At 41.0% G+C, this 15,405-nt stretch overlaps 1 protein-coding gene across 2 annotated transcripts; it reads right to left on the reverse strand.

The window, feature by feature from the left end:
- Positions 1-2,215: 2,215 nt before the first annotated feature.
- Positions 2,216-14,286, reverse strand: LOC117532628 (Krueppel-like factor 15). Of its 2 annotated transcripts, none has more exons than XM_034195994.1 (3): positions 14,083-14,286; positions 10,853-12,428; positions 2,216-5,074 (listed from the first exon to the last, which is right to left on the reverse strand). In XM_034195994.1, exons 2-3 carry the CDS (start codon positions 12,325-12,327, stop codon positions 4,906-4,908), a joined length of 1,644 nt encoding a protein of 547 aa, XP_034051885.1. In that variant the 5' UTR covers positions 12,328-12,428; positions 14,083-14,286; the 3' UTR covers positions 2,216-4,905. The 2 variants fall into 2 exon arrangements, with proteins under 2 accessions (XP_034051885.1, XP_034051886.1); XM_034195995.1 differs by having other exon boundaries at positions 10,853-12,424; positions 14,083-14,280.
- Positions 14,287-15,405: the final 1,119 nt, after the last annotated feature.

A 15,405-nucleotide genomic window follows, 5' to 3' on the forward strand; every position in this document is an offset into this window, starting at 1 on the left:
GCCTAGACATTTGTGTTAATTTATTTAGTTCAGTCCTTTTGTCTTTTGCCTTGTCTTGTGATTTCCTGTTTTATTTTGTAGTAACCTTTCCCTCTCGTTTCAGAGCATTCCTGCCCTTGTGTGTTTTTCCCTCCAGTGTGATTGTCAGCCCCTCCCTTAATTGTTGCCACCTGTGTCCCCTTACCTAGTGTGTGTATATATAGTCTGCGTCTCCCTTTGTCCTGTGCCAGTTCGTCTTGTCTCGTCAAGCCTGCCAGTCATTCCTTGATCGTGTTAAGTACATTTTTGATAGACTCTTTTGGTTTCATTTTTGATAGTCCATGTAGATGTTTTTGTTTTGATCCTCCAAGTGAGCGTTTTGTGTTTTGACCTTAATTAAAAGACCTTGTTAATCCTGATCTGTTTCTGGTGTTGTGCGTTTGGGTCCTGAGCCTTGTGACATTCTTAACACATAACCACTGAAATACATTGGATTAGGGTAAATTGTTCACTTCTACCAAACATGAAGAAACTTTAGACACGTCATTATCACATTATACATTTGATACGTCTCAAATGTTGGCAAATAGCAGAATGGGCTGCCAAGAGACATGTTATACCATTGGGATTGAGTGAATGTGCTCTTTGTGCTTCATGTTTCTGATCATATTGCGGTCATACCAGTGGTATACAATGGTATTTTAAACATAGTAATTAAAACATTTGGTATTTTCCATTTCAAAGGATGTGAGAGAGACTCTTATGTTTGCCATATAATTAACATTGATAAAAGAGTCAAAATGCATCTGTTTTCTTGTCCATCACATGTGATTTTAAAACCCCAGTACCATATTCTCATAATGGTGCCGGAGCTCGGTTGTGTAAGCGTCTGTCTGGTAAACAGGAGATCTAAATCCATGTGGTTTCTGTTGATCTCTCTTCTAATTAAATCATTCACCGCCTTTATTCTGAATTCCTGACATTATTATTTGCGGCACTTAGTGTTAGTCAGTGAATGTAGTGCAAAACATCTTACAGAGTTGTTAAGTCACAATGGAAGTGAAAGCTAGTGTCGGCAGTATGCGTTTTGTGTTATTCTGTAAACATTCCATCTTTCACCAGATTGTAATTCAAGTTTTCCGAGAGAAAATTCCCCTCCCATTGGCTCTGATTTCAGGCTTTAGAAAAACCGAGATGGTGGGCCAATCACAGGTCATTTCAGACGTTGGTCTTTCCTATTGGTTGTTCCACAAATGCAGATATTAGTGCACTTCCTTTCTTATGGTTAAAGCCTGATTCAACGGCAAAGTGTCCTTCAGAAAAAGTATATTTCCAGCATTAGCATTAACTGTCTAGAGAGCAAAGCAAAGATAGTCTAACTATACTGGCCAAGCAATTCAGAGATGGAGAGTTAGCCTGTTGCTAATTGTAGCTGCAGGCTAGCTACAGGCGCTATCTTTTGAAACGCTTTGCAGATAATATAACTTTGCAGGCCCATGTGTTTGCAAAGAAAACAGGACAGTAATAAACATAATTGCTGCTCTATAACAAGCAAAGGGATATCAATCCTTAGTAGGTTGATGTTTGAAGGAAATGGCTATAGTACTTGGATTAGTCTATATTCAGCAGTTTTCTTTTTCGGTTAGTTTTTTTAGCCTTTTTCCATAAAACTGCCTACCTTTGGGTACCACTTAAATACCAATATGCTGACAGATTGTTAGGGAATATTTGGCTGAAAATAAACTGCGTGCACAAGTTTTAACTGAGACAAATTTAACCATAGTGCCCCTTTAAGCTTTGTAGATTCTGAAAGAAGACAACACATTTTCTTACACATAAAAAAGTTGAACTCACAATACAAGCTCCTCTACACTATACACTACACTATGACTGGTAATATCTGGAATGACCAGTAGCTTATGGCTAATGTTAGGAAACGTTTGATAAGTATAACTGCTGAGTCATTACTGAGTCATTTAGCTGACTTTGTGATTCTCTTTAAATGAAAAGAATTATCACTGATGGCAGCAGTGGTCGCTGTTCACCTAGAGTTATTTTTGGGATGTGTTCATGTTGTAGTTTGCATTTTATTTAATTAAATGTCAAACCAGCATCAATATGTTGTGTTGCTATTCATAATGAATCAAGAATAATTGGCTTAAACCTCACCTGAATCGGACATGTTTCATTTGCAAACTACATGAACTGAATTTAAAACAAAGTGAAAACAAAAACGTCTTTATTTTCAGGAGGATTTTTATTGTAAATGTGTTTTACATATGAACAAAAGCAAAAATATAACATTTTAAGCAACTCTTTATTTATATCGGTTTACAAAGCACAACATATCATCACGTTTCATAATACATTTTGCTGTATTGCAATTTGCACCAGACAAAGTGGGTGTGCAAGTTTAGAAAATGTTAGCGAAATGCTTGGGGAAGAATACATGTTAAACATTTATCCAGGGATGTATTATGAAACATTTGATAAGCCTTTTTCTCTGTGTTTTGTAAAAAACTAACAAAAGTCGCTTCATTTTTACTCTATATTTGAATTATCACGTTATGTACTCTTTCTTTACATATATTTAAAAAATATATCACAATCACAGAAATCACCAGAAGAATATTTCAGTTCTCCTTTTAGATGCATACACAGTATTTACATACATTCACCGGCTCAAATATGACACCCATTCAGAGAAGTGTCTCTTCTGATTGTATGGAAGGAATGCTTGATATTGATAGTTCTTCCATACAGCGCCTCTTCAGCTACTGCGTACCCAACGCTTAAAGGGTCTGTCAATCATTGTGGGTCAGGGTTTGGGTTAGCAAATCAAACATTTACAAAAACAACCCCATTCCAGTTCAAGCTTTCCTTTCTTCAAATCATTTCAATACCGAATGATGACAACTGATCCTTGACTTGATGGCACGTGAAACCGTGTCTGTGCAGCAGACACATTTGATTTAATCGAACTGAGATGCAGGACGAAGCACACTAAATAAATCTATACAAGTAAATGTAATATGACAAAAAAGCTTAACAGTCACCGTTGTCCTACAGTACAAGACAAAGTCATTTCATTTCATGGCAAGATGTCATTTCATGGCAAGGTCTGTTACATGTTCAAGACCGAGAACACATAGAAACATTTTGAATCCTCTTAGATTCTCCATTTAACTTTGACAAATATACCTTAAGTAATAAGACCCAAAAAAAACAAAATGAATCATAACAAATCCCTCTTAGATGTTTGTTCATGATGTAGCCTAATGACACACAATTCCAGTTTAAATATATAAACAAAAACAATTGGTTACATTTGAAATGTCATCTTTCATTTATGAATTCAAATTGTTGGGGGAAGTGAAAATAAAATGTTACATGGCAAGAGAAGATTCTTAAAGGCGAAGCAACATTTTTACTTCATGCCTCTTTAAGAAAGGAATGAAATGTTGAATTACAATATGCAATATACAGCAGTTAGCACTGCTTTTCTAAATGTAGTAAAGCGTTTTGTTGCAACAAAATTACCTAGGTTGGGTATGACCAGTAGCTTATGGTGTCAAATATTTTCTAACTAAGTATTTTGTGCTACTGTTATCCTATGCTAGGTTATGCTATTTGCAGTTATCCTGAAATTGCTATTTGGGTAACAAGGGGTGCTGTTGAGCAAAACGTTCATATTCTGGCTTTGATACTTTTTAGTTGATCTGGTGTAAAACTATTATTTGATGTTGTGGCGCATCATTTGAGTCTCAACAAGTGCAAACAATATCCATTTGAATTGAATATGTATATAATTTCATAGGAAAAATATTTGTCATAATAAGCCCTTATAGGCTAACTATAACACTAGCCTTTCCCTGTGTGTCACTAACGTCTTGCATTATTTTACAATTTGTTTGTACTTGAAGTAAATAAAGTGACATCAAATGATATGGCATCACACATGATGAGTTGAAGACAAAACATTCAATTGAAATATTTCACAGATAACCATTGGATGTAGTTGTACCCCACTTGTTTGGGGTACAACTAAAACACTCTCGACCAGATTAGATAACAAGGTTTTACGGAACAGTGAGTCAAGTCAAATCACAATTTCTGGTTGTCTTCCCACAGTAACTTTTCTGTGTGCCAGTGCACATTATATGGTGGCATGATGTTTCTTGGTGAGCAGTAAATCAACATGAACATGAGCATTGTTCTTGCGTTTGAGGTTACTTCCTGTAAAAACACTCAAAGGCAACAGAGAGACACTTATTCAAAGCAACAGGAATGTTAATGCATCATTTACTCTGCTGACAAAGAAATAAACCAAGGCCCCAAAGGTTCCCAATGTCCAGAAAGCTCTTTTGGTTGGGCAACCAAAAATCAATTCAAGCCATTAAGCGATGAGTTTTTGCTTTTTCTTTAAAACAACATTTGGCTCCAGGAAGGTACAAAATGGGGTTTTAAGTAGTAGCAGACCCCTTAGTTTTTCATTTTTTCATTTATATAAGGCTTTTGACTCCAGCAATAACAATAACACACACACACACACCCCAAAGTGTAAAAATAAAGTAGCAAATCTTTCCTCAAATCAGATCAGCTTAAAGATTTTACAAAAGTTATAATATACAAAAAGCTTATTCCACCTGTGAGGGTGTTGTGTCAAGTAACAGTTTTCTGCTTTAGTTAGTTTTTACAGTCTTTTCCTCACCACCCAATAAATTATAACAGTACCATGAATGTACGTCATGCGTACACATAAACACACACAAGCTCGAGAGTCCTGCACGGACTCTTTTAAAAAGGCCTTTCACTCCCCCCCCCCCTCCTGTCTTTCGTCGCACACCAACACACACATCCACGAGCACAGCAGCCCCCCTTCCCCCCTCTCTGTTGCGTCAGTCTGTCAGAGTGGGGTCAGAAGATTCAGTTGGCAGAGCGTCCTGTCCTGCTGCTTCGTGGAAAGCGGTGGACTTTGAGGTGTTTCGACAGGTGATCGCTGCGGGCAAACTTCTTTTCGCAGACGATGCACTGGTATGGTTTCACTCCCGAGTGGGAGCGGCGGTGTCGGGACAGCTCGTCGGACCGAGAGAACCTAGAAAGGAAACCCAAGATGTCATTTTGTGGAACATTAAGCATCTCTTTTAATACGCTTCCCCTTTCAATTTTTGTGTTTTATTCCCCGACCGTAGTCATCAGTCAATGCTGCCAGAACAAAGCAAATTCAACAGTATTTTGGTTATTTAAAAAGACTACCACTTATGTACGTACAACCTTGTTTGTGTACAGCACTTCCTGTGTAAAAAATAAACTATGCCGTCAAGCTTCAAACTGCCGAATAACATAAAAGCTGTGTCAAGCTGTTTTATATGAGGGTAATCTCAGAGGTGTGAAGATACACTGTACATGTGTATTGCGCTGCATCTTCTGTGTGAAGTTAAAGAGCCATCCCATATTTAGCTCAACACATGAGTACTGCAAACCCAAGCCCAGTCTATTCCTAGCCTGCTCTGCTCCAGTCTCCATGGGCTCCGGCCAGCTTGGATATCATGCCAGTGAAGAGTTAAGTGGATGATAAAGTAGTGCCTGATGTATCTGTATATATTAGTGAAGCTGTTAAAATCAGATTAATCTGTAACACAGATTTGTTTCCTGTCACATTTCCAGTAGCAGCAGCAGTGGTAGGATGAAGGAATGAAGGCGATAATTCACAGATATAAAGACGCCACTCACAGCTATTTCAAACCATTTCCACTCTCACCATGGATTACATAACCGGCCTATACATCATTTGAATGGTCTAGTAAAAAGATAACTGACAGCTCTTGTTTAGCTATAATGTTGAAGCTACAGCTAAGGAACATGAGCCACACAGACCTGAGAACCTGTTTGGTTTACTGTTAGGCATTGAGATATTTTGAACCTGCAAGAATGTTGACATGTAAAGATGGTGGCTCTGAATCTATTTCCCTTTGGCACGTTCAGGTGCTATTCTAATCACAAGGGTTGATAACACCCCAAGAAGTATAGATAATCAGTCACCATTGACGATTAAACATTGACAAGCCAATGTCAACATGCTAACTTGCTGTGCTAGGAAGTGTAATACCTGGTGTTTACCATCTTAGTTTTGTAACATTTGGTAATTAGCTCTAAACACAAAGTCCAATTCTATGGTTTATGACCCAATACATTATTGGACTCTACAACCTGATTATGGGGCTACATTAAGAGTTAATGTTAGTGTAGTGTAACAATAATCTAATTCATTTGATGCAAATATGTACCAAATGGCATAGCAATCTATCAAATGGTTTGAGATAGTTCACCAAATACCAAAAGGGCCCCTCATGAAAAGTTCAGAAATCACTTATGTCTGTAGGGCTTATATTTAGCAGTCCAACCTGTAGTCGCTAAGATATTTTGTCTGACATTGCCATCCCTCGAGTAACTTCCCAAACATGGCCAAAAACATAATTTACGTTAAATGCATGGGGTGTATTAATACATGACTTCTATTGAGCTCAATGTAGTACATGTAGAACATTTAAATGTCCTGTATCCATATGTTATCACTTAGTAAAGGAATAAACTGTTTGAGTTAAACAACAGCATAACAGCACAACCCCTTTGAATATGAGCACATTTTCTTCCTGGCAGCATTCATGAAGTCTTTTCTAGTCTAGCTCTATCCAGTTTGTATGTGTGTCTGCTTGGTGCTGGGCAGGTAGCACAGAGATGATTCATCAGAAGCTGGCTGTTGCAGTAAGATTGACAGGAAAGTCATGAGTATACCACAAAAACCCAGAACTTTGCGCAAAATAAAATCAATGAGCTGAGGGGAACTGCAGTCTGACTACAATTATCCCTGGGTTCGTCACAGCAGTTGATCTATTTCATCATGTACAGTATAGAAGCTTTAAAGCGAGAAAAGCCTCCTGGCAAAACAGCTTTGTGTTGACTTGTCTGTCATATGAGTTTGTTAAATGGATTAGCAGGGTTTCTTAATCTGCACCAAGAGGCATGTAGTTATTAAGATAGAAATCTGAAACCACATCAGTCTCTCTATGGTCTGCACTTTATGTGCCTGTTCATTTGTTCGTTAAGATAATCTATGTGATGCACCCTAAAACTGTAATATATCAGCTTCAAGCTGGGGCATGATGAAAACCATGAAGCTTTACTACTGACTCAAACTGCCCTGAGCCCAAGTACAACATATTACACTGGGGAGGATCTTTCAACACAGCGTGCATTTAGGACATATGCAAATAGACAGCCTCATTGTTCGTCACCTTTTTTTTTTTCAGGGCGGGGGGGGGATTTACCATGTGCCAGTGTTTTATCATAGCCTCACCACCTGTCTCTCAAAGTCATGCTTCTCTTTCTATAACTCGTTAGGGTTAGGGTTAGGGTTTTTTTCCTAACCATGTTTATCTAACTTTCTAAGGTTTCCGAATCAGTTCCACAGATCTTCGTCATGTTCCTCGAGGTTCATATCTATAAGGGTGGAGGGCAATTCTGTCTGTTTTTACTTGGACGAGTCCTTGGGGCGATTTGGTGTGTCATTACAAAACATAGTATTCATATTAGCGTGGGCGCTGTGGGAAACATATATGCAGGCTGTGTTCTGGCTTGTTCTGCTCTGCAGCCAACAGAGCGTAGTGAAATCAGCCGTGAAAAGGTTTGGGCTGTCAGGTTGGTTACACACCTGGTACATTACAGTAACAGAGATATTGGCAGGCACACACACAGAGTTCTATCTGTCATCTTTATTTTCCTTGCCTCTTTGGTTTTAGCTTATCTCGTCAGATAAAAGCCCTTTGTGTCTCCTGTCACTGTTTATGAGTGGCTACATTTCCACCGTGCGGGTTGAAATGGAAAGCATATTAATGCATGACAGCACTAATCAATAACAGAAGTAAGCCTTCTACATAAACAAGCAACCATAAAACTTATTTTGACTGGTTTTTCCAAAGTCTCTAAACCAGAGGAGTCAATTCCTCAACTTGTAATTTAGCAGGACACCGGATCCTTCCGAGCTCCACGCGGGGCCGTTTTCTCTCAGACACAAATCTTGCGGTTTCCCAGGAGCTTCAATAACATAGCATAAACTCACTGATAGTGAAGCTCCCCCTACACGTTGCAATTGAGCTCAACGTGTCCAAATATGAAACTAAATCAGGCCGCTCCGTCACCACCTAACAACATTGTATTGTTGTAGCTATGAATGCACCAGCTGACAAGGACAACGATGACAGCTGCGAGTACACACACGTCACAGTGTTATTACTGCAAACTGTTTGGGTTGGAGCCCAGTTATCTGCATGTGCTCCTTTAAGCGTTTACATGTGACTCTGTCCGTGCGTCCAGATCTGTACATGAACGTAAACTACAACCAGAGTAGAAAAATGAATCCAATAAAGCTTTAAAAGACAACAGTTTGGCAAGGGAAGCAATATGAAGTTCACTGAGTTATATGAAGGAGTTCAGCAAATGAAATACCACTCCTCTCGACTTCAGAGGGGGGAAACACATGGATCTATTCTAAGGTTACGGAGGCCAAGAGGTGCCTGACTCCCCAGCTCACCTCCATTTCCTGGCCCAAAGGGAGAGAAGTGAGGAGAGGGCCACAGTATAATACAGTATACTGCTGCTGTCATGTAGTAAATTGTAGTTTTGGGTTTGGGGGTATTATATACTTGGTCTGTTAAAGAAATGCATGGTCTGCTATGCCTGAAATACATACAAATATATATATCCATGTGTCTGCTAAAACAACAAAGGGATTCTGGGACATATTTGGCTTTCGACATGAGAGTAGTTACAATCTTTACACCCAACCCTCTGCAATGTTTGCAGGTTTGAACCTTGAGCCAATTATAGTAGCTTAGCATAAATCATGCGAACAGAGGGAAACACTTAAGCTGGCTAAACCGGTTTCCAAAAATGTCTTAGTATTCCGCTGAACGTGTCATCAAACATACTTCCATGGGAACAACGGCATGCTACACATGATTTTAACTCATCTTTCCTCATGAGAAAAAACTAAAGTCAACTAAACAAAGCATAAGACATGTGTTGTTTTTGGACCAGAACAACTTGACAATACGTAATATGCTTACAAATACTTGGATGTTAGCCCAGAAATATTGCAGAGTGGGAATTTTTCGGGTTTTAAGTGTCTGCAGGTGCAGTACAGACTGATAAAGCGTGGAGCAGAACAGCCTGCTGACCAAACTTATCTGATTCCCTCTTGGTCATATTCTCAGGCATACTTGCTTTTCTTTCTTTAGCTAAAGCCAAAACAAATTCTAGCTTCACCTTCACACTCAATTCTTACCATGGTTTAACCTTAACCATGATGCTTGCCCTAACGTAACCCTGCGTCCGTCCATGTGTGAAAAAAACATGCACATAAACAGACCCGCGCCATGTGCACCCTTGGGCAATAACTCTACTGCATGTATAGAGGTGGGATTTGCACTTTGGATAGAAGAGGTGAAATCAGGATTTTAGATCAAAAGCAATGTTAACAGGACAGAAAATCACCCCATTAGCAGCCAATGAAAACCCTATCGTAGATCATAAATTAATTCTGGGTCTGCACACTTTGAACTTGAGTCTTCAATGATCATGTATAGTAAACCTCTACTGCATTAATGTACAAGTGTGGGAAGTGGTTTGCAGACAGAAGGCAAACAAGTGGAGTAACGAGAAAAGGGGCAAAGTCTACATGCAGCACAACTTCAAAAGCAGTTCTATCTAATCTACAACTTGAACCTTGGTACAAAAACAAACTGATAGCAGGGACACACAGCCAGCATCTAGAATGGAACAAATGGTCACCATCTTGAATAGGCTAGGATACACTTTCCCTAAAGATGCCCCCGTTGCCCTCATAACATAAATCACATCAATCTAAACTGAGCCAGATGAACAATCTTGAATATTTAACATGTATTTATGACCTATACCTATTTATACCTCCTGCACAAATTGGTGACATGAAAGACATTCTTTGTAATAATGTAAAGGACTTCAGGTGTATGGAAACCTTCTAACATGTTTTAGCCCTAAGAAAAGAGTTGAACACACAAACAATAAAACGGTTCCATTCAATTGGTGCATTAACCCTAACCCTAACCCTAACCCTAACCCTAACCCTAACCCTAACCCTGTCCTTCCTTAAAGAGTATCAATGAGTCTTCTTATTTGTGATAGCCCCACAATAAAGAACACCTTTTTAGCTGCTCCTTGCACAACACACTGATTTCATTCACTTCTTCGAAGTCTACACACATTGGATAAGTCAATTATCAACAGCTGTTTATGACTCCGCACTGAAAGTTGATAACTGTGGTTCCTGTAATCTGTGTAGCATAGATATAGAACAAATAGAACACTTCACACTGCAAGTGCAACTCAGATACATTTATCAACACTTTTAATGTATTGCATATTTGATCAAACCCTTTCATCTGTTTGTCTCGTTCAGTCATTCAACCTTCTGATCAGTTCTAGATTGCAATCTGAAGGTAGACAGAGTGTTTGCATATAGCTCCAATGTGTCTTTATCTCTCCAGTCAATGGCTACTCTGATCATTTCATTGATCAATTTAATCATTGGATTGTTTTAACTAAAATGAATGCAGACCTCTGCAAAAGCCAAATGCCCCATCTCGCAGTTTTCACGAAATTCCCCAAAAGTTGATTTCCTTGGCCTCTGCTACATTCTTCATTCATTTTTGTCCAAGTTTCATGATATCCTGACCAGTAGTTTTTCCCCATAATCATGCTGACAAACAGAAGAACAAACCAAACTAAAGACAACTTTCTTGACAGAGATAAAAAGGCACTTGGTTCTGCTCACCTCCATCCACAGCCGGGCCACGTGCAGGCGAATGGTTTCTCCCCAGTGTGCCTCCTCAGATGGGCTTTTAGGTGGCTGCTCTTTGTGTACATCTTATTGCAGCCAGGAAAAGAGCACTTGTGCATTTTAATGAGGTCTGCTACTGCACTCTTCTGATACCTCTGACCTCCAACGAGGACCCCTGCATTCGCGCCACCGCCAAACCCGCCTTCCCCGAGCCCAATGGGTTTCGCGGCAATAGGCACCGGTGCAATACGGACAAATTTGGGTGAAATGGTGGCTCCGTTTTTGCTCGAGCCGGCAATGTTTGTCGAGGAAAGCAGCTGAGGCACCAAGGCAAAGGTCTGTCCTTGGATGTTGACCAGGAGTTGGGCGATTTTTATATCTGACGGGGCCTGGTTCGGCTGGGACTGGCTTTGCTGTGTGGCATCTTCTGATACTGCGCTAGGGTTTGGCTCTTGTTTGATCTGTATGGGCTGGATTTGTAGGATGACAGGCACACTGGAGGCACTTGTACCTTCTGATGAGGCTTGCGGGGAACCACAATCCTCCTGTTTTATCCCATCAACACAACTGGTAGAACCAGCTATACAACTAGCATCCACTGTTGATGGTGAGCTGTCCATGTCAGATGCACATGGTGTATGTTTGGTCTCTGCATAGGAGGAGAGTGGAGAATGAGCCACAGGCACAGTCTGATCTGAGTTCTGTGGCAATGATGCAAGTTCTCCTGCTAATGTCCTGGTACCTTTCGCCTCAACATCTTCCGACAATGGCGACATCGCCTCATCGCTCCCCTCCTCTTCCTTCTCCATTGCCACCACCATATTCTCCTCCAGGAACTCCTCAATCTCCTCCAGGGTGGGCTGAAAGAGAAGCGCTGTAGGATCCTGCAGTTCGTCCAGGAAGACAGGAAACTCGTAACCATCCTCTTTGGCCTGCTGATGGATGAGAGTCAACCGCTCCCTCTTGGACTCCCAGGCCAGACCCATTGGTAAAAGAGGGGCAGATGAGGATGAAGAAGGTGCAGAGGATAGGGATAGAGACGAGTGAGAGCTGCTGTTGGCATTAGAGCTTAATGAGTTGGTAAGGGAGGCCTGTGAGAGGAGCAGGTCCAGCAAACTTTCTTGACTCTCTCCTCCGGAAGAGCTACAGCTCCCACTGCTCCCGCTGCTCCTGCTGCTCCTGCTTTCGTAGCTGGAGGCGAGGACGTGCCGCAACGTCGGTGACGAGGACTCCGGGCTGGAGCAGAGCGAGGACCGAGGGCTGGAGGAGTCGCTGAGGTCATCCTCAGAGAGGCGAGGGGAGGAGGAAGGCGCCACCCCTTGGTAGGGTTGGTGGTGATCGTAGATGCAAGCGTCAGTTACCATGCTCCCGGGCAACGTGCCACCATTGGCGTGGTAGTTGTAGTCGGACCCCGGGGAGCCGGTATAATACAGGAAGGTCTCTTCACCAAGCGGCAAGTGATCCACCATTCCTGTGCGGGTGGATGGCAGCTGGCCTCTGCGCTGCTCGGAAGATCAATCTGTTCTGCTGCTGATCGGCTGAATGTTGATGAGAAACCTCTGTGTTCTATCTGCAAAAAGACAAATGAGTGTGTTTATCATTTGTTATGGCAATGGAAGAACATTGGCTTTGAATTGGACTGCATACCAGCCAAAACAACATTAGTTTGCATGAAAGCAGATACTTTTATATATGTTTCTTAACAGTTAGGAGGTTTGTGCTCTGTAGAGATCATTCCCAAGAAAAGCAGCATGACTACACAGCAACACTCAGTCAGGTTTAGTCTGACCAGGGGTTAATGTTTCACAAGATAATCCCTCAAGTTCATACTGGATTAAAATAAGTAAATCAGTAAAAAGTGTTATTATGATTCGGCCTCTGTCCACTACCTGCTGCTTGTTAGAGAGGTCTGCAGCTGATGGCACTTCAAAAGGAAAGTCAACCACGTGAGAAAGGAAGTGAAATTTGAAGACGTGTGTGTGTGTGTGTGTGTGTGTGTGTGTGTGTGTGTGTGTGTGTGTGTGTGTGTGTGTGTGTGTGTGTGTGTGTGTGTGTGTGTGTGTGTGTGTGTGAGAGAGAGACCCTGCAGCTGCTGGTTCAGACTTCAAGCTGACCATGTGGAATCAGGGTTCCCATTTCTCACCACTTCGAACATTGAAGCCACATGGTTCTGCTGTCATTTCATGATGTGTTTTATTTCCTTCTAGTGGGTCCTATTTCAGCTTTTGTTGATATAAAAAAACAATTGCTATTCTTTTTTTAAATCAACTAAAAACCTTGTGCAATGTACGGGTAAAGTCAGTGGTTAAAAGAGAGTTATTTCATAACAGATATTCAGTGTAAGTGTCTATTATACCCAGCCAACAGCCAACAAACAATGCACAACATTACATTTACACGGATTAAAAATGCTAGACATTTTCAAACCGGCCTTGGATGCAATGAGTGGCTTATGATGATTAAACATGACCGTTAACTCCACTTTTAAAACCTCAAAAGGCTTAATGTGTGTTAACATGAACATAATAAAAGGGGCTGAAACAATGATTGTGCGCCCTCTCCTGCTTAAAAAGTCAACCCCCCCAGAGGTCCTCACATAGATTTGAGGCTGTCCAGGGAAAAAGACTAAATACATTTTATTATTATTATTGCTAATATTACTTCATTGACTTTCACAGGACCTTTAGGACTAATGTTCTCATGAGGTGGCACAGCTGTTTACCACCTGATCCAGAACCAACATTCAACTAAGACATGGTTGCTTATTTGATACAATCATATGACATCGAAATGAAGGTGAGGGGGGTGTGATGGGCTCTACTGCTGCTTAAATTTGGAAAGGCAATTTGGAAAATACCTGGCTTGGCCAAGTCTTTAAGTCACATGCCCTACAGTAACCCTGCCGCCGTTAAACATCAAAGACACTTTGACAGCATGATGCGCGCCTGGTGTTCACCATGCGCCGTGGATAATCAGTTACGGAGGTGAACTTGCGATTTATGACACGTTTAACACCGTGACGGCTTGTCAGATCACAGAAATCAAGTGCCAATATTAGTTATACATGATATAAACAGCAGCAGGATAATGCATAAAGCTAACAGTGTCCCTACGAGTGTGCATGGGTACTGTAAAAACAAAATGCCATGCTGTAATCCACAATACGAGACAGAAAACATACAAATAAAGTATGAAATCACACAAGCGTTTCTGCTTAGACTCACTTGCACAATTGATGAATCCAACAATCCGCTCCTTTGCGACTCTTCTCTTGAAAGTAGCTGTCAGTGCGTAATAGCGCGTAATGGCAATGTAACTCCACGACACGGTCTTTGCATTGCTATACGCCTCCACATTCTCTCTCTCTAACTCACACTCTCACACACACGCAAACACACACTATCACTCTCTCTCTCCAGAGGGCTGGTAGTTCGCTTAAGCGTCACATGATCGGAGATGCTGGGTTTATTACAGCAGGCAAATTAGGGGGTCGGATCATGAAGGCTCGCCTGCACGGCGCGCCGCAATTGGCTCTGGGTAGATGGAGGCCGGCCTCAGAGCATGGCGTCAGGGAGAGAAGGTGTGTGTGTGTGTGTGTGTGTGTGTGTGTGTGTGTGTGTGTGTGTGTGGTGTGTGTGTGTGTGTGTGTGTGTGTGTGTGTGTGTGTGGTGTGTGTGTGTGTGTGTGTGTGGTGTGTGGTGTGTGTGTGTGTGTGTGAGTGTGTGTGTGTGTGTGTGAATATAGAGGACTTGGATATGTCAGGCAAGGTTGTTTTTTTCCTCAGTATTTTGACATTTCTCCACTTATATAAAATTCACATTAAACATTGACATGTTGTATACTGTAATTCAATTGGTATATTGGTTTTTAATATTATTTTATTTATGAAATATAGGAAAGATAGTTCAAATAACAAACACATATATATATATTTATATATATAAATGAAAATACAGCCAGGTAGAGCAAAACCATCCAATTCCATGTTGTTTTTTGCTACTTCGTGATGGATTTAGCAATTATATAAACTTGTAAACATTTATTTTTCAGGGATACTTGAAAATAGTGTCTCAGTAAGTAGGGGCTTGGACTGTGAGCCGTAGGGTCGTCGGTTCAAGTCCCCGACCAGACCTAAATATGGAGTGTGGGACTGCTACTTGGAGAGGTCCCAGTTCACCTCCTGAGCCCTGCCGTGGTGCCCTTGAGCAAGGCACCAGACATCTCCCTTCCCCCTCATTCCCATTGCTCCGTGGGCGCTGTACAATAGCTGCCCACTGCTCCTGGTACTAGGATGGGTTAAATGCAGAGGCCACATTTCACTGTGCGTTATGTGTATGTGTGCCCATTAAAGAGGGTTTCATCCCTCCGATTCTATCTATTCAGATCAGTTCTTGATGATTGAGCTTTGAACAACTTACCAAATAAGCAGTATTGTAGAACACATTTTATAGATAGATTCTGGAGTAGGACTCTATTGTTATTTTGTAGATTATTTTACCAACAATTGCTTAAACTGTACTAAAATATAAAATTCATATTAACGATTG

Source organism: Gymnodraco acuticeps, unplaced genomic scaffold (assembly GCF_902827175.1).
Source record: "Gymnodraco acuticeps unplaced genomic scaffold, fGymAcu1.1, whole genome shotgun sequence".
NCBI lineage: Eukaryota > Metazoa > Chordata > Actinopteri > Perciformes > Bathydraconidae > Gymnodraco > Gymnodraco acuticeps.

Bases quoted from the DNA above. Each gene is read 5' to 3' on its own strand.
- LOC117532628 (XM_034195994.1), bottom strand. From the start codon at position 12,327: ATGGTGGATCACTTGCCGCTTGGTGAAGAGACCTTCCTGTATTATACC. The intron at 5,075-10,852 runs GTGAGCAGAACC...TTTCCTTTCTAG, and splicing joins TGGCCCGGCTGTGGATGGAG to GTTCTCTCGGTCCGACGAGC.